A 22,254-nucleotide genomic window follows, 5' to 3' on the forward strand; every position below is an offset into this window, starting at 1 on the left:
CTGGGCACAGACATGTTTTCTTCTTTTTGCAGTTTCGCATCTTTTTTTTGATTTTGTGCCTCCTTGTAGTTAGTGTCTTTGTGGTCATTTTGTAGTTGTTTTGTTTCTTTTTGTAGTTGTTTGCAGAAGTCATATAGGACCAGTACCAAATTCGGATATTTTTCCTGACAGCTTGGAGTATGACCCCCAGAAGCACCTCTAATCATGTCACCCAGGAAACACTTTTTTTTTTACATGTCACTATGTCACACACTTTATAAAACGGTTTCTTATGTGGATTGATGTTCAGTTTTCAAATGAAATTTCAAATGAAATTATATATATATATATATATATATATATATATATATATATATATATATATATATATATAGGCCTATATGTATATGCCTCCATGGTGACTTGGTGCGTTTCCCCCCATCTATGCTCACCCGCCCGTCGACAGGCCGCCCCTGTCTCCTGCTTCCGCTCGCATTGTAGGGTGGTTGAGAGGAAGGATACCGAAGAGCGAAAATGGGAGTAGAAATTGAGACCATAACTCCGGGCGATGGTGAGGATAACTGTACTTGCTTATCGGCGTTATTATATATTCCAGAAGAGTGTCTGGTTCATTATTATACACGCTTTCTCTATTTTCTCCTGGTTTCCAGGACGGACATTCCCGAAGAAGGGGCAGCGCGTCGTGGTTCACTATGTCGGTGAGTGGAGAAGCTGGAGTACAGCCGGAGCTACTGGATGGAGCTGAGAGATTTGCAGGCAAAATGTTTTCATTTTAGCGAACATTGACCGCATGCATCCCGTTAATGCTATCCGGTAGAGGTGCTCAGTGTTCGCTTGAACTAGGAGACCTAGTAGAAACTGGAAACAGCGGCTTGTTGTGCTGTTAGCATTGAAGCTAGCGTTCAATGCCCTGTTAAATAAATTGTCTCTTGTGTCTTTTCGGCTAGCATTAGCCAAGGCAATATTAAAGCCGGGCATTTGCTTGCCAACTCGTGTCATTTACTCCGTAATTGAATTGGGGCCGTGTTGTCCTTATGCGAGGCATTAAGAGTAGTCGAGCTAACGGAATCGTAGCTGCTGTCAGCCGCCTAACGTAAGCTAACCAGCCCCATGATGCTAGCCGGCTAACGTTAGCTCTGTTACCGTTAGAAGACTGCTGGGCACAGACAGTGTTGAAAAGTAACTAAGAACATTTACTACAGTCAAATTTTGAGGTACTTGTGCTTAACTTTGGTGTTTACTTATTTTATAATGCTACCTCACTACATTTCAGAGTGTAATGTACTCTATACTCCATTATATTTATCTGACAGCTGCAAAATCATAAGGAGAAGACGCAGGATAAGCTCATTGATTACAATACAAAACTCCCTTTAAAAAGTTGTCTCCTTGGGGCCCCTTGTTAATATGGCTGGGTATTGGCACTCATCACCGACTGCTTTCAATTCACAAAGTCCAGAATGGATTCATTTTGATTTGTTTCCATTCAGTTTTTGGTGATTCAGTTACATCAGTAATATATCAGTGTTGCGATTCTCAGAATTTATCCTGGGATCTTGAATTTCTTCTACATTCAACAAGAGTGTTGCACTGTTTCCTTGAATATAAAGTTGTGTGAAATGCAAATTATTGGCCAAATTGTGAACACATTTCCCATTTATAAAACTGATGGCCAACTATTTATTTTCTTTAGCAAATGCAGAATGACTTAAAACATATTACTTCAATCTGTTTCGGTCTACATGTTGAACAGTTGAGCAAGATTAATAAAAAACTTGTACCACTGTACATAATACATCATGCATGTTTGAATAAACAAATGCCATCCCATACAGCTGTGTGTGGATGGTCAGTAGCAGATAATTCAAGTAAGTACTGCATATCCACTTTAATGATCAGATTGAGCTCAGACAGGGCAGAAAGTGAAAGTCTGCTCACTAATTCATTTAAACTTATTGTGCACTGTTTGTGTTGACAAAACATCAACCTGATATCTGCAGACAGCTGTTGGCTAGTGTTAGCTCCTGAGATGGACAGACTACATCTCTTAGCCAGAGATGATATCTCTTCCACCGACACAAACGCGGAGCTTTAGTCTGTCCCTCTCAAAGCTACGATCCACCACGAGATGACCAGAGTCAGCTAACCATCCTGAATCACAACAGTCCCGCAAACTGCAGCTGGTCCAGACTGTAACAGTTCATGTCATAGTTTAGAAGACTGTTGTGGTTCAAGGCGTCTCACATAGCCAGTTATATCTGTTACTTTTTAACTTAAGATTACCTTGTAGTGCAGATTGTAATAATGATGATTTCCACAAAGTAGCCATTTTACACATCATGCAGCCCTACCTGAACCACTGTCAACAAGTAACCAACATATACAGAACATATAGCACAGATGTACTATACTGAGTAAAGATTGATTTGGGGATTTTAAGAATCCTTATTGGAACATTCATATAAAAAAAGCAATTGATTTGGAAGTCTTTTTTGGTTTTATTAAAAATCCAGCCCTACTTGTTACAGGTTTCAAATGTCCGAGTAGTTAGCTTTTCCACTAAAGAGACATTCCCCCCTCTAAACGTCTCAGATGGTTTCATAACTGTTCATGGGCACAAAGAGTGAAAATTATCTTGCATTTCACAAAAAAGATAGTTTAGAGAAAAATCAATAACCAGGAAACAGGTTTGTGTAGCAGGACTTTGTTTTTGTGCTTTCCCATTAATCATCTCATGACCTCTCAGATTTATCTTGTGACCCATCAGAGGAGCCCAACCCCTATGTTGAGAACCACTGACTTACACTACCGAACTATATAATGTTGTTAAAACTAGCTCCACCTCAAGCAGCAACAGTAGTTTAACACTGCTTACACATTTATGCTTCAGTATTAATAATCTAATACTTTAGAGATAAATATATAACATTATCATAATTCAAAATCATACATTTGTAATTTTACTTAAGGAGTGTTACTTGTAGTGGGATATTTTACATTGTTGTATTGGTGCGTTTCGAGTACCTCTTCCATCACCGGATACAGAAAGGTGGGACTCAACAAACCAAGCTGTTTGTCGAATGATAAATCTCGAAATCGCCGACCCGCTTCCCCTCTCTTGGTTTTTATCAGGCACACTGGCAGATGGGAAAGTGTTTGACTCTTCGCGGTCCCGGGGGAAGCCGTTCAAATTCAAGATTGGACACCAGGAGGTTATCCGTGGTTGGGAAGAAGGAGTAGCCCAGGTGAGGAGGAGCTTTTCCCATTGACTGAAATGTTCAAGCTTATTACTGGACCTTACTCTCAGTTGGAGGATATAGTTTTGTTCTGTTTAACTTTATTGCATTAAATTTGGTGTTAATCCTCATTATATAAAAGGGGTGGACAAAATAATAGTAACACCCGAATGTATAACGCAATACAAATAAACTGCAGCCAGCAGAATAGCCACCTAGTTGAATCAACAATCCAAACCATTTAAACATAAATGAACAAAAACATAACATTCATGAAGGCATTATTCATTGCAGGACTGTTGTTAGGCAGTTTTAGCTGGGTGTCTGTATAAACAGGCCACTGAGTGTATTTGAGCTTCAACTATTAATTGATTTGTTGATTGATATTTTTAGCTGCTAATTAAGGATGAATCCCAAACGTTTACTGGTCCGAGCTTCTCAAATGAGCGGATTTGATGCTTTCCTTTCTCATACACCATAGTAAACTGAATATCTTTGGTGGTTGACTGTTGATCAGACAAAATAAGATGTCTGAAGACATCTCCTTAGGATCTGAGAAATTATAATAGGAATTTTCACTGTTTACAAAATTGATAATTGAGAAAAATAATCACCAGATTAATTTATAATGAAAATAACTTGGTTTCAGCCTTGGAGTGTATATATACTGTATGTATTATTGCAGTTTTCGAATGAGATGTGTTAAATATTGTGTGTGTTGTTTAATTCAGTAGCAACAGTAGTAAAAGTAACGTGTCCATCTCCCCCACAGATGAGTGTAGGTCAGCGGGCAAAGCTGATTTGCTCACCAGACTTTGCCTATGGCAGCAAAGGGCACCCAGGGATCATCCCACCCAACGCCACTCTCACCTTCGATGTGGAGCTGCTGAGCCTGGAAGCCTGAAACTTGTGCACTCACTTTGTTAAATTCCACTCAAATTTTCAGGGTGAGAAGTTCTAAATAATTTGTATAATCAACATGATTATGTGCATCATATATGGTGCAGATGGGGTAATTGATTTGGCAATTGTGTCACTTTAAAGTATCTAAAAGCGCAAGTGGTGGTTATGCAGTGATAAATGATACTGGGTTGCCCATAAAGCCTTTCGTTTTTTCAGCACTGTGATAACATTTAAGCACAACACGTACACTGACTATACATTTAGCCTTTGTAATTTACTCTGTGATGTTTAGAGAGTAAATGGTATGAGCATAACAAGCTTTAGTCTGTTTATGCTGTAATCCCCTCTTGCCTCTCCTCCTCAATCACAGCTCTAAGACGCTTCTTCTTTTCACGGCAGGTTGACTCCTATCTCGGGAACATGGAGGAAATATGTAAACAGATGATTCCTGCTCTTGATTCCTGCATAGGACCTATTCACTAGTTCACTCTCCTTTCCATTTCGATGCATATTATGTCGTCACTTGCTTTAAAACTTTATCCTTCATACTATACTTTAGATTCCATACAATAATAAGTCATAGGCCATCCCATCCCATGTATTTTGTCAAATTATGCTATGTATTTTTGTATTTTTTTTTCTTTTTCTTTTTTGTTTTATTTGACTTAAATTTTGCAAAATGTGTCTGCCATCAGGACCAGGTTTTAGATAAGTGTCAGAACTATTGAATCAATCTCATTCCTGTGGTTCTGTGGCCTTTTACACAAAAATTGTATTGATTGCGGGTAATGAATTGTCTTGAATAAAAATAAGAATAAATTGTTGTTTGACACAAATGATATTTCTATGAATGAACTTTGTGATACTTGTTATTTGGCGAAATTATAAAAAAAAAAAAAAAAAAAAAAAAAGTATGGAATACATTGTAACCAGGGATTTATGAATCAAGCACATTTATGCCATGAATAGCCCACAGGTCTCTGCAGATGTAGATATTTCTTTGTCTATTCTGCAGCATCAATTCTTAATTTATATGAGTGAAATGACTTTATTGCTCTAACGTTGACAGCTGGACATTATGTGTCTTGTTGATTGCTTGTAAAAAGCCAAAAGAAGGTCTTATGGGAAAAATATTTGGTTTCTGGTGAAAGGTTTCTAAACTTGCATGGTAAGTTCCCCCACAGATTTTTAGGCACATCTTGGGGTTTGTGATTATTTTATTTGAAGGAGTTGTGTGTAACAAGCTTTGGATGTTGTAAAAGGTCTGTTCATTACTCTAAACACATTAAAAAGAGTACTTTTAACACAAACTGCTATTTTTCCTTCCCTTGAGTGATTGTAACTTGCTGTTTAACCTCAGTATTCCCTTACAATAGGCAAGATCAACCCCACTGATTGATGGATTAATACTTAATGGGATTACAATACACTAACAATAAAAGAAGACGTTAAGAATCATGTTTTATTTTCCAAGAGGAGAGGAAACATCCAGGGCATTTTGCAATATTCTGTTTCTTGTGCAATTATACTACAGTCAGTCATTGATTCATTTCTTTTGCATGTACAGTACAGGCCGATGGAAAAGTCTTTCACGTGTTGAGTCCAGGCTGTGCGATAAATAAGAGGTACATGGAGAACGATAAGTGACATCGAGCAATTACAAATTCAGAAGCGCTTCTTTTTTGATCATGAAGGATCAAACGTAGTTGCTCTGGAACCACAGTCAAACAAATTGAAAATAAGAAAATTGTGAGAACTTCAAACGCTAGAATATGTACTGCTCAAACCACAGATAAATGACACTTTTTTATTTTCCACTGGTTTGAATTTACACTAACAGCTGTTTTGCCTTAAGCTGAATCATTAATTGAACTAGTAAAACTTTTTTGGAAAGATCCCTGAAAGCTAAAACATTGCTATTTTTGCATAATAAGGCTGACATTGGTAACCATATACACACTGTACATCATAGTTTGTAGTTACTATTGAGCAATTTCAGTTGACACACAAAAGGGCCACTTGATGTTATGATACATACTGTACATCCTTATAAACTGCAATACAGTGCTATGACCTACACTGACACAAAGAATAACTTTTCGAGTGTTAGTCTTTACTCGCAGCTGTGCAAAGATCTTATGTGTCATGTAAAATTTGAAAATATATCACAGTATCAAAAACAACTCTTCACAAATCCAGTAAACAGAACTCCTCATCCAAGTCCTTCATTCATTCAGCTGTGTGGATCACAAACTACTGCATGTTAAATCTCAAAGAATTATCTCTCCCTCTCTCCTGTAATGTTTATAGAAATCTGTAACTGTCAATACATGAGCAGACAGTGCATTTAGAGCAGTGGAAGTCTGGTACATATTCATGTCCTGCTCACACACCCACCTCAGGGCTTTATTTTTAGATCAAAACTGCAACAAATGGCTGTGCTTCTAGCACAGAGCCTTGTATTTCTTTCAACATGATTTAGAGTTTGGGATTATCTCCATTATGTCAATTTAACTCAGTCATAACTCCAAACTGCAGATATTTATTATTTTTTATTTTCAGGTCATTGATAGATTGTAACTGAAAAACTAGTGTCCCATCAGGAGCAGAGAAATAAGAGCCTGTACAGTTTTAAACTCTCATGGTTTGTTTATTGGCAAAATATCAATGATCTGTCTGTTCCGCACCTGAGTACTAGAGTACTGAAGGTAAAAGTCCCAAACAGCTTCGAAACGTACTCAGTATTTTCAAGTGTGGAAGTACAAAATGAATGCCTTACACTTTTTGCAGCCTATGCTCAGAGTGCTCTGTAAATCTACGAACTGCTTCTGCACAAGTCATTCAAGTAGTAGTAGTAGACTGTAATTTATTTTTTAGGATGTTGATGCCAAAGAAAAAAATTATTTTTCCTATTAACAATTTTTAAAACGTAATGATGAAAATAGGGAAGCATCCAACTTCAGAATTTTTTTTTTTTTTTTTTTTTGATAAAATAAATTGAATATTTTAGCCCAGATGTTTCGCATGAATCCAGGTAGGGGCTCTTTAATTCAAGCAAGAGAACCCAACCAAACTGTGGGTGACATGCAAATTGCAATAAAGAGAAAACCACTGAAACTGCAGGCAGTAGCAGTAAGTATAGATCTGAGTACTTAAAGTATTTAATAATGTACAACTAATCCTTTGTTCTCTAAGGCAAGGCATGACCACAAAATCACAAGGGCGTTATGTAAAATCTAAAAATCTTATAAGAGGAGATATCCAACACATTTTTGTGGCTGCGCTTGCAGAGGTTGGGAGGTTGTTTTCTGAATGTCAGAGGGAGCACAAAATGTCAGATTGTTGTTGTTCCATTCATGCTGGTAGGCCTGCGTCCCCTGCCTGCACCCTGGCGGCGAAGCGAGTGGAGGGCCACAGCGCAGCAACCTCTCAGCAGGGACCCAATATGATACACTGGCATGATGTCCCGTGGTGCCCCTCGACACAGCCACGCCATGGTCGGGACCACCGGCATTGCCAAAGCCAAAAGATCTATGAGGAAATACCGGCTCCAGTGACACAGCTGTGGGGGATACCCATCTTCATTTGCTCCTTCAGTTTCCTCTGTATTGTCCTCTTCTATCTCCAGTACTGTAGCTTCCTGCCTCACTGGCAGTGGAGCTGTAGGGTGGGGCTGGCAAGTGTGGGGCTCGGCTGGCATCCTCATTACCTCCTCTGGTTTGTCGGGTGGCAGCGGCTCTAAGATGAATGAATGCTCAAGAGGGGACGCAGGAGGGAAAGAGGATGGGATTAGATGTGTCTCCGAGGGAGTGACGTCTGCTGTGGCTAAAGAAATGACACTCAGCTCCTCTGCACCGCTCTCCTCACACAGCCAGGTCATGGTCGGGCTGCAGGCCTGAGAGCGGACCTCTGGCTTTTTCTCTGCTACGGGAGCAGGAGTGGGGATAGGGTCAGTGACAGGGACAGCAGGAGTTGCTGCTGTTACTGGGGCCTCCTCCTGAGGTAAGTGCAGGAACAAGTGATGATGGGGGAGGTAGGAGTGTCCAGTGCACCGACAGCTGCTACTGAGAGTGTGGCAGGAGTGTGAGATCGGCAGCACAGTCCCCCCACTGCACAGCCTTTCGTAGGTAGAAGAGCGTGGCACAGTAAGGGGGCCTCGGATGTGGCCCTGTGATGGCAGCTGCTCTGACAGGAGGGCTGCCTCCAGGAGTAGGTGGGTTTGTCCTGCTGGGCGAGATGCTCCACTTACCTCAGGAGCGTTTGAGCTGCGTTCCAGCTGCAGAGCCTCGCTGCTCAGTCGGGTGTAGGTGGTGCTGCGACTCAAAGTGCTGGCCGGGGAACAGCCACAGGAGCGAGACTTCCCCCCTGGCCGAGCTCCCTGCAACCCTGAGTATGGCTTGTGGTCGTGGGGGTCTTGTTCACGGGCACCAATGTTGGACCTCACTGACTCTACCACTTCCTGGAGGTGCTGGATCTCCTTGCGTGCCTCTTTAAGGGCTAACTGGGCCTCCACACGGTGGCATTCCTCTTCTATCCAGTCTTCCTGCATCCTGTACAGTTGGCTCCTCAACTCATCTATTTCACAGTCCCTATTAAAGTGTAAATAATAATTGGATAGCAGAGTTAATTTTCTTTTAACAGAAACCAAATGTGATAGCTTTGTGCACAGGAAGTCTAAAAAGATAAGATTTAAACTTGTGCCCTACCCACCGGTTACAACAAATGTTGAAGGACAAAAAGGTTTACCTGTGTTGTAGTCTTTCGACATTCTCCCTCAGCCTGGCTCGCAGATGTCGTATACACACCTCCTTCTGTTGCAGAGGTGTAAGGTACTGCTCCGGGGTGGGGGGCCTGATCCCATGGTTGTCGCTGCAGGCTGTGTGCTTTGCCTGACGCCTGAATCAGCACGCATGTATAAAGAAATCATTTACGCAAAGTGCTTGTAGTGAACCTGTAGTGAATTTGTGGATGGATTACTGAATGGGCCTACTGGGCACAGGCCCAGGGGCCTGAGATGTCAGAGGAGCCCCCTGGGCCAGAGCCTCAGCATGAAGTGATTGTTAATGCTTCCTGTTTGGAAGTCACAGAGCTCAATTAAAAGACAAAAAAAACCACAAAGAGACACAAAACAGTAACAGAGAAGCTAAAAATGAGTACAAAAAGAGACGCAACATGTCCCCAAAGAAACATAAAATGATCACAAGAGATGAAAAATGGAAAATAATTACAAAAAACAACTACAAACACAGTGACCACCACCGTTTTGTGCCTCTTTCAGTCTGGGAACCCTATATTGGAGGGTGGGGTGACTTTTATCTGTCTGTGCCCATGGGCCCATTTTTCTCATAATCCATCCATGAGTGAACTGTGCAAAGCCTGTGTTATTAGATGTCTGTAGACTAGAAACAAATGAAGCAAATCAAACTGCTGTTGAACTACGCCCTGGAGGCAATGAACAAAGCTACAGTAAACATGAGTAGTTCATAAAAGTGCTGAAATAAATGAAATATTGCCCTTTATTAACGTCGTCTTTGATACACTGCTGCAGTGTGATGCATAGCAACCGACCAAAGGCCCTTCAATAAACCTGTAATGAAGCTTATAAGGTTAGTTTTTGTTGACATTGTGTCAGCAATTTGTTGATTCAACTCCACAGTTACTTTGGAGGGTTTTAGTTTGTGGTCTTGTTTAACTATTACATTAAGTGTTTCGAATGTTGTCCATCCCAATTTACATAAATAGGAGTGGACAAGAAAAGCTGATGTTGTATAAAGAGAATTATATGATTAATATCTTACCTGGGTGTACTAGGATACGTCCGGGCGGCGGGGCTGCTCTCCACTGCCCTGCCCCGACCAGGGTAGGTGTGGGTGCTGGATGTATCACTGGAATATCGCCCACTGCCGCCACTAGTGCCCACTGAGCGCCTTGAGGGGAGAGATCATATAACACTCATTTACCAAATACTGTATGTGAACAAATATGTCATTCAGTTGTATAAAAAGAGAGGCGTGAAAAGGAAGCAACAGTACCTGCGCTGACCTGATGAGGGCTTTCGACTCGGAGTGAGAGACATTGATGTGCAAGGGACCTCCAACCTCTCTGCGGTTCTCTAGAGAAGGACGCTAGGAGCCCTCACAGCTGCACTGTAACAAGCATAAAAGCATGAAATCGGCTGATGATAATCTGAATCATTAAAAAAAAAAAAAAAAGATGCAAAATGTATTCCGAAAAGCTCTCCTCACTAATCTACATCACAGTGTTCAGTAAAGAAAAGCAAAGAAATTTTCCTTCCAAACGGTTGTCTACTGCGTTGGGGTCATTATGGGCTTCTTCACTGGAAGTCAGTGACAGTAGCCTGATAAAAAAAAAAAAAAAAATAGTCTAGGCCAGCAGCATATAAAGCCTCCTTTCTGTGCCGACACAAAGGGGACACAGTGAGTTCACAGTCAGTGCAGCTGCCTCTCTCTCTGAGCTGTGTCCTCGCGTCTGCAGAGCTGCAGATAAACATGAGAATCACTCACATTAACTGGTGTCAAAGGAAAACTGGACATTTGGTGGCTGGTGCAGTCGAGAGGGGTCACTGGGGTTACTACCTGTCTATAGTCGGTTAAGAATTTCCCACTACTGTTGATCGAGCAGGGGCGGACTCCTGTATGCAGTGCTACAGTGGCTCCAATGCTACGTACAGCTAAAAGTGTTGGTACCCTTACATCTCATTGAAACAATGTTCTGTTCTTCCTGAATAGTGTTGAAAGCTAAACCTCTTTTGTCCTGCACACTTCCATGCTTTTACTTTAACACAGAATAAAACGCAGTGAAAAGAGCTGTATTCTTGTTTATACTACGACTTTCAAAAATGGCCTGAACAAAATGACCGGTACCCCTGAGAGGCGGTGATAAATAAAAGGTTTGTGGTGATATTTCCAGCAGACTGACGTCTTCAATTAGTATCACAGGTGTCTTCAATCTTCTAATTAGTCATTCAGCCAATTCAAATGGAGTCCTTGTTTGTGCTGTTTGGTGTCATTGTGAGCACCGCACTCAACAGAGACGAGCTGATCTTGGTCCAATCAGTGGAAGAAGCTGAAACTCTTGGAAATAACTAAATGGTACTTTAGAAAATTCATGAGGTGATGAAATTAATAATTTAATAATTAATAGTTTAATTTCACTCTTATAATAGCCGCCCTTTAATTATTTGTAGTTTTCATATTTTAATTGCTGTTAACTGATCAATTATATTGCCTCTATTTATCTTCCCAACATAAAGAGTATTGAAACATTTTAAGTATTCAAAGTTATAATGCTTAGTGCAAGTGCTTAGTCAGATTTAAGGCTCATTTACTTAATTCTTTGATCAGATATTTCCTTATCCTCTTTTTTCTAACTTAAGACTGTATTTTATGTGGGTTAATCTTTTCATTGTATTAATTAATGTATTGAGTTCACTTTCGACTTTCTATGCATTCATATTTGTGTTTGTTTAGCACATTTTAAACTGCCCTTACCGAACATGTACAGTATCTTTGTTCAGCACAGTTATGACTCTGACTTTCATTTTGTCAATTTAACAAAGTATAAAGCTGCCATGGCCCTAAAATACAAGACAAATTACATAGAAACCTATAAAAATTTACAAATCTTTAATCATAAGCACTGAAAACATTACTGTTGTAACAACATTTTCATTGTGTATGTCTATTCAGTAAGTTAAAGGTTTCTTTAAAAAAAGGTTTTATGGTCTAAGACATAAATGAGAACGCCCCACACTAGCATTTTAAATCGACTCCTGGCAACTTTGCTCTACATAATACATAAATTATGTTACTGTAAATAAAACATACAGTGTGTAGACTGATGACTCCATAGTGCACTGAACATTTTGAAATATATTTTTAAAAAAGATGCCAAAACTTGTATATATTCCCCAAAGTGACGTAGTCTTTAGGCACCAATGTCTTTAGTCAACCCTAGTCTTTTTTTTCATTTTTACTATATTTTGTTGGCCTAAAATCTGTGAAAGTCTATATACTTGAATTAGCCTGTGAAATATTCACCATGTATAAGTTTTTAATCGTAGAAAACTGTTGAAACCCTCACATCCAAAGAAAGACAAAACATGACCTCAGCGACCTCAATAGTAGCTACAATGCTGCCTAGTAAGTAATAGCAAGGAGCAATTTCAGATTATTTCCCCTCGGTATCAGTTAGTTCTGTCACCATCCCAGGAACAGAGAAGCTGAGCCCTGTCTAACAGAAAAAATCCAGGATGAGGACAAAATGTTCTCAGCTTTCTTCAGAAGTCCCTGCATCTCTGTAAAAAGCTTAGGGAACCTGCTGATCTAGGCCTAAAATACACCTGCTGATGGATAAATCTTTGAAGTGGCTGCAGACATAAACAGGCCTCCAGTCTGCTGATAATGAAAAGCAGACTAAACCAAACGGAAGCATCACATTTGTCCTATATTTAAATTCTAGGACAATGAGGCAGGAAATCTCAGCTCCTTCTCCTCTATCTGCGCAACAAGTGTCAAGTATGTTATTGGTGAGAAATACGCCATCATCTTACGTAAGTGTGAGTATCGATGTTTGCTGTGGAGGCAAGCATCAAACAGCAGGTGGATGAAACTGTACTTAAAGCAGCATTTAGACATGGAAATGAGAGGCGGTGATTTTTTTTCTTTTCTTCCAGGATAAAACATCATAAGGCGCAGGGATGATGCGCGTCATCCATTAATAATCACTATGGCATTACATCGCAGGGGTTTGCATTTGTCGCCCACAATAAAGCAGTGTTAGATAAGCAGAAAGGTCTAGTGTGATGATGTTGAGGAGGAGGATTACAGCAGCCGAAAAAAGTCTCACCATTGTTTTTCATTGCCAACTGACTACAGTGGTCCCCAAACAGGACGTTTAACGCCCCAGCAGATACTTTCCATGAAGGAAAACGCAGCCCGGTCGCTTCTGATACAAACAGCTGACTAACTGTTTTAGTCCCAGCTGTGTCCTATATACAAGGATATCACCGGGTTTCTGAGTCTCTCCTGGCAACCGCAGACACACAAAACACCAACACAGCCAACACTAACAATGCCTATATGAAACGCTACCATTTCGGCAGGTGGGAGTTGTGCATCGCAGAAAAGCCTCGGTTCCCGCCAGACTTGATGGTCGCTGAACAGTCCCTGGTGGTGGCCGCAGGAAGGGAAGATGCTGCTGATGGTGATGATGAGAGTCCATCCTGCAGCCATGAAGCCCGGAGATGAAATGAGGAAACTGCGTCTGCTGCATCGGTGCTTCTTAAAGTGACAGTAGGGGATAATAATGCTTCATTTGGCAGGAACTAACTGCATGAGTGGTTATTAAAAGCGTTTTCATGGCAGGGATAATAATGTCTGATAGATTAGAAAGCTCCTCATTCCAGCACTGACAGCAGGCAGGGTGATGATGTGTCCAGTTTGAGCGGTACACCATGTACAGCACCTCAGATGATAGATGTACAGAGACTCATTCACTGTGTGGTGGCTACAGGCCAGGTAGAGCAAAGTTTGTATGATATGATGGAAACACATGAAAAACAGATCCATTTATTTTATTACAACCCACATCCGCAGACATCCCTACAAAATATTTACAATTTCAGAATGGCTTAAACTCTATAATAAATCCTCTAAACTTCTTACATAATGAACTCCAAGAACAAGTGGGAAATGGGTGTGTCACTCAGCTCCAGTCTTTTACAGTCATCCCTATGCCCCTTTAAACAAATGGTATGTATTAGTGGTCCCTCAGTGTCATGTCTGGACCTGTGATAAAAGAAAATTATTTTTCTGCCCTCTAATGTGAGATGTCAGGACTGCATTGAGCACAAAATAAGGTGAATTAAACTCAAATTCTGACGATTCGTAGCCTAATAAATATTAAATAATACATTTCACACATGTACTATCACTGTATAATTGAACATGAGTCACACCATCTGTTGCTATAGAACTGATGACTCCATTTTATAGATTTAAGCTGCAGAAAGAAAATACTGAACATAACATCTAGACAATTATAATGACTGGTATAATAATTGAGCTTCATGTCCCAAACTCCAGTAACATAAAATTGTTTGTAGAACATCACAATGTACACAAAGTAAATATTCAGCCATATTTTTGTTTCATATAAATGCCGAATATTCATTTGAAACAGAGAAAAATGTTAAATAGATACTTTAAAAGGAAGTATTGAGGAATGAACCGATATAAAGCAATTATTTTCAACATTTACTTATTATTAATTGCCAAATTGTGCTTTTTTTCTCTCAGACAAAACACAACAGGAATTCAAGTGGCACTTGGTGCATGACAGGTCTTGCATACAAGTTTACTTTCTGAGGAACAATAGTTGGTATAAATAAATGAGGAATTTGTGTCAAACACTGAATATGCAGGAAAGCACAGTACCTAAAACACCTCAAGAAATGCTCCATAACATGCTGTCAATATAAAAAATAAATACATTCATAGGATCTTTGAGATTACCATTTAAAATATTTTTGAGTTGAAGAGTTTTAGATTAAATGTTTTTGTCATTGATAACCTCCGCTTTCTCACAAATGAAAAGTGCCAAGAACAAGCACAAAGAATATTTACAACATTTAAGACACACACAAAAATACACAGGGTTTTTGCAGGTTCACCAAATTTTCGCCAAATTTAAAGCTTTTTAATCCCACATAGAATAACATATATGTTTCACCATCATACCGGCTAAAGTATAAAGCTATGATTAACGGTTTTCAGTGATTCCCTGCAGTTTATAACAATAATTCCTGATGATATAATTAATTAAAATAAAGCAAATTTTTTGACAACTATTGAGATAATTAATTCATTGTCATTTTTAATTCAAACATTTAATCTGTGTTTGCTGGTTTTACTAAGTAAAAAATATAAATGTGATTTGATGCTTTTTGGGTTGTATATGATGGTAAATGATAACTGAGTTTTGAAACGATGGGCGAACAGAACAAGAAAACAAAGCTGAGATAAAATATTTATGAATTTTGTAAAGGAATTTTAAGACTTATTTAATAACTTTTATGGTCCTTCTTTTGAGGGAACTGAATTAAGTGCTTTTGAAGACCTGCACATACCCTGGTACAAACATGTGTGACATATATTCAAGTTAGTGTTTTCTTTTCAGCCAGTTTTTAAACATTTCCCAGGGTAAAATTTATTTAACCTGTGCTACTCTTGTGAGTCAGATCCAGTAGAACCAGGACCGCAACTCATTTATGAACCCAATTATTTTAAGAAGCTAATTCCTGTTTTACCAATTGTAGAACATGGGTCCTGGTGTGGCAAAGATGTCCTCATAGGGAGAGCTCTGGTGCAGGTGGAGAGCTTGTTGTTTTTTCAAAACAAGCAGACAGAAGAAAGTGGCTGCAGCCAGCGAGCGATTGCCCCCGTCACAGAGTGCCTTCAAGCTGAATGTGGGTTCACGGTCGCCCTGGCTCTGACACACGCACGCACGCACGCACGCACACACACACACACATACACACACAAATTTAATTTCACTGCATCATCTCTAATCCTGTCCCGGCTTTCTCATCTTTAAATCCCTGTCCACTGTGGCAACAGTCCTGTGTCATGGACATGCAGACATTACAAACGCAATGCTCTGAATTAATGTAATTTACTTGTGACATTGAGTAGTTAGTGTTATTGTGATGCTAATAAGTGAAATTTTATTTTTAGGTTCTTACTTTCAGAGTGTTCAGAAGCTTCTGTGCTCGCCTGGTTATCCTCCTCTCCTCAAAGTCCTGGCTGTCCAGCATACACTGCAGGTTAGAAAAAGAGGACCATAATTCACTTAGGGATGCTCGGCACATCTCCAAGGCAGCATGTGAAATTAACACCCGCCATCTGTCAAACGCTTGTCTACTGTACCAGCCATTTTCACAGATAACCATCTATTATTAGTTCACTATCATCCCAAAGAAAAAGGCGAGTGAAATGTGGAGTCTGACAGAGTCTAATTCCCTGCCCTGTTTCCATTTGAAACTGTGTGTGCTCAAAAGCACCTGAGTGTGGAGGGATGTTGACTGAGTCTCCTGCTCCATGTGAGATGGGTGGACAAACATGGAGTCTTCTGATGGGAGTTCTGGATCAGTGAACCCTGACCTCTTTCCATCCTGATAAACACACAGAGCAGATTATAAACTAAAGAAAAAATGTGGAGGAGCATCATGAATGAGAATTTAATCTTCTATACACCAGAAATTATACTATGATACTACCTCTGAGTAACTCTCATTCTGGTTGTTGTTTATTTGATCAAGAACTGTCAGCTCAGTGTGGTGTGTCTTTTCAGTGTTGGTTGATGAATCTACGACACTGATGTCTGTGGTGAGGGCACTCATGTCCCTCTGAACTGTACAGACATAATGATGTAGATTGAGGGAGGGGGAGAAAGAACAGAGGACAACACCAGTGACACACTAAAGTGTGAGATTATAATTTATATAATAGATCTCTCACTGCTTGAATACTGTGTATAAGTTCCTACCTTCTTGTCCATCCTGTCGCATCTCCTCAGCCTCCTCAGTGACACCAAAATATTTCGCCTGGAAAACATTCTTGGGAAAGAGCTGAAGAGGCAAAATGAGATTTAACACTGTAATGTAATACTCAGTACAGACAGATTAATTGTTTTACGATATAAACCAACACTGCAGAGAGATTTTATACCTCATTTATCTGTGGAGTTACTACAGTGGAACATGGCTGTGCAAAAAGTTTGTCTGCACCTCCGCTCTCCTTCCACTGCATGAGCTGCAAGGTCGGGGGGGCCATGTCCAAAGGGGCGACCAGGTCTGAATAATCAGAAAGCTGCTTTCTGATGGATTCATTGGTCAGCTCTTTAGCCTGGTCCACAATCAACTTGCGTTTCCTCTTCCCCCTCTTCTTTTCTGAGTTCGCTGAAGAAAAACGGTAGAAGGTCAAAGGAGTGCTGGTTTTACTTTAAGTACAAACAGTTTACATGTGGCACAGAATGGACGCTGGATAAACTGTTATAAGTTTTTTGGTTCGACTAACAATGTTTAGATTTGTAAGCATTGTGAATGTGTGTAGTTTCAGAGGGTTGACGCCAGCATTTCTGATAGTGCTTGAATAACTGGCTGTTTTTATAATATGCATTTGAGAGTTAAAGGACCACAGTTTGACAGGTGTTAGTTGCGCCTACGAGTGATGGCCACAGGCTCAAGGGCAAAGGCTTCCTCCTCATCAGCAAGCAAGGTGGTCTCGTTCACTGTAGGGGTCTCTACATCCACTGAATGTCTTCTGTGAGCATCTGTATAAAAAAAAAAAAAAAAATAGAATCAATTCTGAGTTTAAAAAAATCTTTGAATGCAAACTTACTCACTTGATGACAACACTATCCAGTGGTGCTGCTGTGCCATCAACCAAAACCATTATCCGTACAAATAACCCAAGTGGAAAGTACAAAATACAGGCATTCAACTACTATAAAGCAACTATTCAAATGGAAGTGCTTTACATTGTTAGTGGAAAGTGAACACATGATGTAAATAATGATAAGGTGTTTATCCTGGTGTATTATCACCTTGTTGATAATTATCTGGATTCTCTGGATCTTCTGTGATGAAGTTGGTGGACTCAGCCTTATCACTGGAGTTTGTCAGAAAGTCTATAGGGTCAGTAAAAATAACAAGAATTGGTCACTCAAGCAGCAAGAGAATTGGCACAAATAATGACTGAACTTTTTTTGATGGGCAAAGATTTCGATTGTTTTATTGTAATTTGTAGCAGATGTGGGATTTCCTTGCCACAAAGCGACAACAATGATGAATGAATGCAGAGAGAATCTTTTTTTCTATTGGGTTATCACTGAAAGGTTATCAAAAACTGATTAACAGTGAAGCTATTTATTTCTTTGCATCCCGGTTCAGAGGCTGGGTCCTTGAAAGGATACACCCCATCAGAGAACCTGAAGGCCAGGCTGAATCTGTGCTTCCTCCCCAAATGAGACAAGCTATTAGCCTCACAGAGACCAAACCTAATGGTGCACTTGGGCAATCCCTGTCAACTTGTGAAGTCAAATATTTCACAGTTTATGACCAGGACATTGCTCTTAAACTGATGACAAAGTGCAAACATCACTGGGAAACTGGGGCAAGTCCATGACACCCTCGTATGAGTTTACACTTTGAGTTGTGACATTTCACTGAAACACATAATAAATGTCTGGCAAATAGTATCAGACTAATGGTAACTATATCCATGTACCTTTTGATTTTCTCTTAATGTCTTATGGTCCATTATATAACAACAACAACAACAAACTATGAAAAATTCTATCACTTAATTAATTATGTCATATTTTATGACATCATTGGACAGCAGGTGCTGATTTTGGAAGATCCAGCCCCTGAATTGGGATGCATTTACTCAAGTTGTTTCCTTCAAGGTATCTCTATATAAGTGATATTTTTTTTACAATAACAATGTCTTAATTTTCTTTTTCCCCCATTAAAGGAGGTGTACAGGTTGTGAAGCCCCTGAGAAGAATTTGTGATTTGTTATATTGAGCTGTGTAAGTAAAATTTGACTTGACAATGTCCAAACTATTTGACAATATGAATGGGTTTGTTCGTAGATTGATTACCCAAATTTGCAGCTCTGATCGGCTTTACAGAGCTTGGTAGTGATTTTCAGCTCAAAGTTTAGCTGTCAGGCTGCAACTTAACCGTTTTGGTTCACTCTCACTGCTCTTATAGCATCACTTTCAGAGTTAGCAACTAGCTGGTGAACATAGTGGAGCACTTAGCAACTAAAGGAACCATAGATTTCCCTTGATATTGAATATTAAGTGCAAGTGTTCGCTTACAACTCATAATATCAACTTAAAATATGATGGTATGTCAATGTTGTATTCACAACTTATTTCTGCTGCCCCCAAGTGGTTAAAAGAAATTTGCTACTACATATTTAATGTCACAAGATAAAGTATATTACAGTCTGTTAATTGGTAACTGGTACTTGCCTGGTTTGCCAAAAATGTTGCTGAAGCCACTATCAACAACAGTAAATAAGTCAAAGACACAAGTATTATATTTTTTAAAATATGGCAAAAACTGATTTACAATAACTACCAAGTAAGTCGAATACTTTATCTTCATCTCCAAAAGTGTCTCCATGTTGAGCCAAGCTATGGAAGCTCACATCCAGCATTGCATTCTGGTGGCTCTGGGACTCTGCTCCTACTCATCAGAACAAACAGGAGGGAAAAAGTTGCTCATATCAAATTCCAGTTCTGCACATAAATCCAGCTTTAGAGAAGAAGGGTGATGATACACATTTTTGTTACTGTCAACAAATCCTGTGAAAAGACTAGAACCAACAATGTGTTAGTTTGTCTCTCAAGACAATCTGACTGTGTCCTAAGGCACACAGCCCCAACGTTCATTCTTGTTGCCGACACAAATCTTTGAAAAAGGTTCACAAAAATATGCTTTCATTACGAAACTGTTTTACAAAACTGTACATTACTAATAAAAAAAAATCTGGGGACTTTATTTCTGAATTAACGTTATTCAATCAGTAGTATATAGCATATTTGGTATGCTGTGGTATGTTTTTAGTAGTTTTTGGACAACAGTGGAGCACAGAAGAATGAAAATACAGAAGAGAATATGTAGAAGGATTAGTTCATTGTTGGTAGCATGAAAAATATAATCAGATTTATTACATCTTTTAAATTTGATTATTATAGAAAAGCTTAATGCAGCAATAAAATTATGCTGAATATACCAAAAGGTTCTGCATTAACAAAATCAAAATAACACATCAGAGAGCAGGTTCTTACCGATGTCTGCCAAGTTCAGAAAGTCACTTCCAAAATCCTCTTTCAAAGTGATTTCCTCTGATCGACTCTGGTTCAATGAAAAGTGGTCCACCACATCTATGTTACTGGTGTCCCAGTATCAAGACAACACAGTGTGGCCACAGACAGAATATTTATCAATTAGTATTAAAGAAACAATCAGTGAACCTCATGTAAATGAACAGGTTAGTCCTTCTTCCAGAATTCAAAACACAAAATCACAGCTTGATTTGAAATGTTTGTAGGAAAACAGTTTCAATTATGAGCATTTGAGAAATATAGAAATTGATGATTTTCCATTTGTGACAGAAAAGTTTCACTTGCGTTTGTGAATAAACCTGGTTGTGCCTTTTAAACTGCAACATAACTTGAAAACTGCAGTACATGAACAACAGGTTAGGATGTAATGGAGAATAGGAGATAACAGTACCCAAGGGGCGGCAGATGGGCATCGAAAGCAGTGAAATCCTCGACCAAGGTAATTGCTTTTACTGTTGCCTCGAGTCCCTCCTCAGGCATATCTGTCTGACCTGGTGGGGTGAGAGAAAAACAAGGCGAATATAAACATGCACTACTCTGAAGAGAGATATTTCTTTGGAACTGGCAAAAGAAAAAATATATATAGGCAGTGTACTGTTGCTTTTACAGGTATTAAAAAGCTCATGTTGAGTAGACATCTGAATTTATAGACATCTTAAGGATCTTACACATGCATATTTGTCAGCTGAGCTATTGTAGTATATCTATAAATTATATTATATTGTATTGAATTTGGAGATGCTAACTTCTTTGTTGGAAGTGTGTTAGAATATTTTTTTAGCTACAGAAATGTCTGAATGCATTCTGTGTCTGTCCTGTGGGACTGTTTGTTCTGTGTGATATTGTACATTTGAGAGTCCATCAATGCATTTAACATTCAAGATGCAGTGAGCACGTTGCTTTCCAAAATATGTTGGTTAAGTAATTATGTGTATGTCACCCTCTGGTGGTTGGCCTTAAGTAAAGTTACCAACCAGTTTTTACACTAAGTTGTCGGCATATTAGGTACACTTAGCTACAACTAGTGCGGTCTAACACAACAGGCCTGTAATAAATCTTCCTTCCTGAAGGTTATAATGTTCAGTTTTTGTTGAAACTTTATGATCATTTTGGAGAATATAGTTTGGACTGCTGTTGCACAGTATTGAATTTTGTTATATTCTGTTATTTGGGCCACTCTCATTAATATGAATTGGACAAAAGAATAGAAACACCTGTCAGTGTACCTAAAAAATGGGAAGCTCTGTATATCTGTGCATAGAAACTGTGACAATGACTCAGTTTCTGCACAATCATCCTATCCTTACAGTCTGATTGCAAAAAAAAAGCCAAATTTCTGCAGTGTTAAACCGCAGTCCGCTTTTTCACAGTACAGGTTTTAGCCTCATTCATTCAAGAGGAGCTATCACATACACACTCGAAATACACATACAAAAACAGAGACTGGTTAAAATTGCACATTAAGCAGTTTGTATTTTGAAATGTTATCTTTTTTCCATTCAATAAATGCATCCCTTGGCCATAGTTGTCACTTCCCTTCCTTTGCACAGCCATAATTAACATTTCAGCCAGTCCAATGTAACCACAGGCTTTCAAACCCTGTGGTGCCTGTGTTTGTCAGAGCTATTTAAATAACTGTTTACAAAACAAACATGATGTGATACCTGGCCTGAATGACAATTTAATCTTAACCAGGGCATCGTTGCAGTCTGCCAGGAGATACTTTGCTTTTCTGGAGTAGATCCTGACCACACCGAGGAGCAGATGACCGGATGTACGCAAACCGATTTTCATCTGCAAAGATCAGACATACATCTTAGACAGCACACTTGGTGTACAACTTCCGGTGCCGGGTGTACCTTTTTGATAGGGTTTACCTGTGGAGAAATGATGTCTCTGATGGTTGTTTCCAAATTGCATTCAAATACATGAGCCTTGGTGAGTTTTTTTTCCCAGTGCGCTGCTAACCAAATTTTGGCTAGAGGCCCCCGCTTAGACGTGAAGAGTTGCGTGTAGAACAACATGTTGGAAACTTGGATGTCACCTGTGACAAACACAACACCGATATTAGAGAGTATTTGGGCGTTTTGTCAGAGCTATTTTACCGAAAGTTAAGCTCGAAGTTTGCTAACTTCCAGGGTCAAACTCGGCTAGCGCGCCGTGTTCGCTA

At 39.4% G+C, this 22,254-nt stretch overlaps 3 protein-coding genes across 3 annotated transcripts; 1 reads left to right on the forward strand and 2 right to left on the reverse strand.

Annotated features, from left to right (window-relative positions):
- Positions 1 to 419: 419 nt before the first annotated feature.
- Positions 420 to 5,449, forward strand: LOC130174689 (peptidyl-prolyl cis-trans isomerase FKBP1A-like). The gene is made up of 5 exons (XM_056384786.1): positions 420 to 550; positions 651 to 698; positions 3,133 to 3,245; positions 4,009 to 4,183; positions 4,539 to 5,449. The coding sequence occupies exons 1-4, from the start codon at positions 514 to 516 to the stop codon at positions 4,138 to 4,140; spliced, it is 330 nt and encodes a 109-aa protein (XP_056240761.1). The 5' UTR covers positions 420 to 513; the 3' UTR covers positions 4,141 to 4,183; positions 4,539 to 5,449.
- A 138-nt stretch (positions 5,450 to 5,587) lies between these two features.
- On the reverse strand, positions 5,588 to 13,541 carry LOC130174688 (syntaphilin). The gene is made up of 5 exons (XM_056384785.1): positions 13,253 to 13,541; positions 10,172 to 10,285; positions 9,938 to 10,066; positions 8,886 to 9,035; positions 5,588 to 8,728 (listed from the first exon to the last, which is right to left on the reverse strand). Exons 2-5 carry the CDS (start codon positions 10,213 to 10,215, stop codon positions 7,474 to 7,476), a joined length of 1,578 nt encoding a protein of 525 aa, XP_056240760.1. The 5' UTR covers positions 10,216 to 10,285; positions 13,253 to 13,541; the 3' UTR covers positions 5,588 to 7,473.
- A 189-nt stretch (positions 13,542 to 13,730) lies between these two features.
- rad21l1 (RAD21 cohesin complex component like 1) lies at positions 13,731 to 22,234 on the reverse strand. The gene is made up of 13 exons (XM_056385242.1): positions 21,962 to 22,234; positions 21,749 to 21,878; positions 20,476 to 20,575; positions 20,028 to 20,131; positions 19,315 to 19,422; positions 17,766 to 17,849; positions 17,385 to 17,492; positions 16,889 to 17,118; positions 16,707 to 16,788; positions 16,438 to 16,571; positions 16,222 to 16,332; positions 15,904 to 15,978; positions 13,731 to 15,650 (listed from the first exon to the last, which is right to left on the reverse strand). Exons 1-13 carry the CDS (start codon positions 22,106 to 22,108, stop codon positions 15,465 to 15,467), a joined length of 1,599 nt encoding a protein of 532 aa, XP_056241217.1. The 5' UTR covers positions 22,109 to 22,234; the 3' UTR covers positions 13,731 to 15,464.
- Between the last annotated feature and the right edge of the window lie 20 nt (positions 22,235 to 22,254).

Source organism: Seriola aureovittata, chromosome 9 (genome assembly GCF_021018895.1).
Source record: "Seriola aureovittata isolate HTS-2021-v1 ecotype China chromosome 9, ASM2101889v1, whole genome shotgun sequence".
NCBI classification, from domain to species: domain Eukaryota; kingdom Metazoa; phylum Chordata; class Actinopteri; order Carangiformes; family Carangidae; genus Seriola; species Seriola aureovittata.

Bases quoted from the DNA above. Each gene is read 5' to 3' on its own strand.
- LOC130174689 (XM_056384786.1), top strand. From the start codon at position 514: ATGGGAGTAGAAATTGAGACCATAACTCCGGGCGATG. The intron at 551-650 runs GTGAGGATAACT...CCTGGTTTCCAG, and splicing joins GACCATAACTCCGGGCGATG to GACGGACATTCCCGAAGAAG. The intron at 699-3,132 runs GTGAGTGGAGAA...GGTTTTTATCAG, and splicing joins CGTCGTGGTTCACTATGTCG to GCACACTGGCAGATGGGAAA.
- LOC130174688 (XM_056384785.1), bottom strand. From the start codon at position 10,215: ATGTCTCTCACTCCGAGTCGAAAGCCCTCATCAGGTCAGCGCAG. The intron at 10,067-10,171 runs GTACTGTTGCTT...TCTCCCCTCAAG, and splicing joins CCCTCATCAGGTCAGCGCAG to GCGCTCAGTGGGCACTAGTG. The intron at 8,729-8,885 runs GTAAACCTTTTT...ACACTTTAATAG, and splicing joins GTCGAAAGACTACAACACAG to GGACTGTGAAATAGATGAGT.
- rad21l1 (XM_056385242.1), bottom strand. From the start codon at position 22,108: ATGTTGTTCTACACGCAACTCTTCACGTCTAAGCGGGGGCCTCTAGCC. The intron at 21,879-21,961 runs GTAAACCCTATC...TGATCTTTGCAG, and splicing joins GAGACATCATTTCTCCACAG to ATGAAAATCGGTTTGCGTAC. The intron at 16,333-16,437 runs GTAGTATCATAG...TGTGTTTATCAG, and splicing joins AGAATGAGAGTTACTCAGAG to GATGGAAAGAGGTCAGGGTT.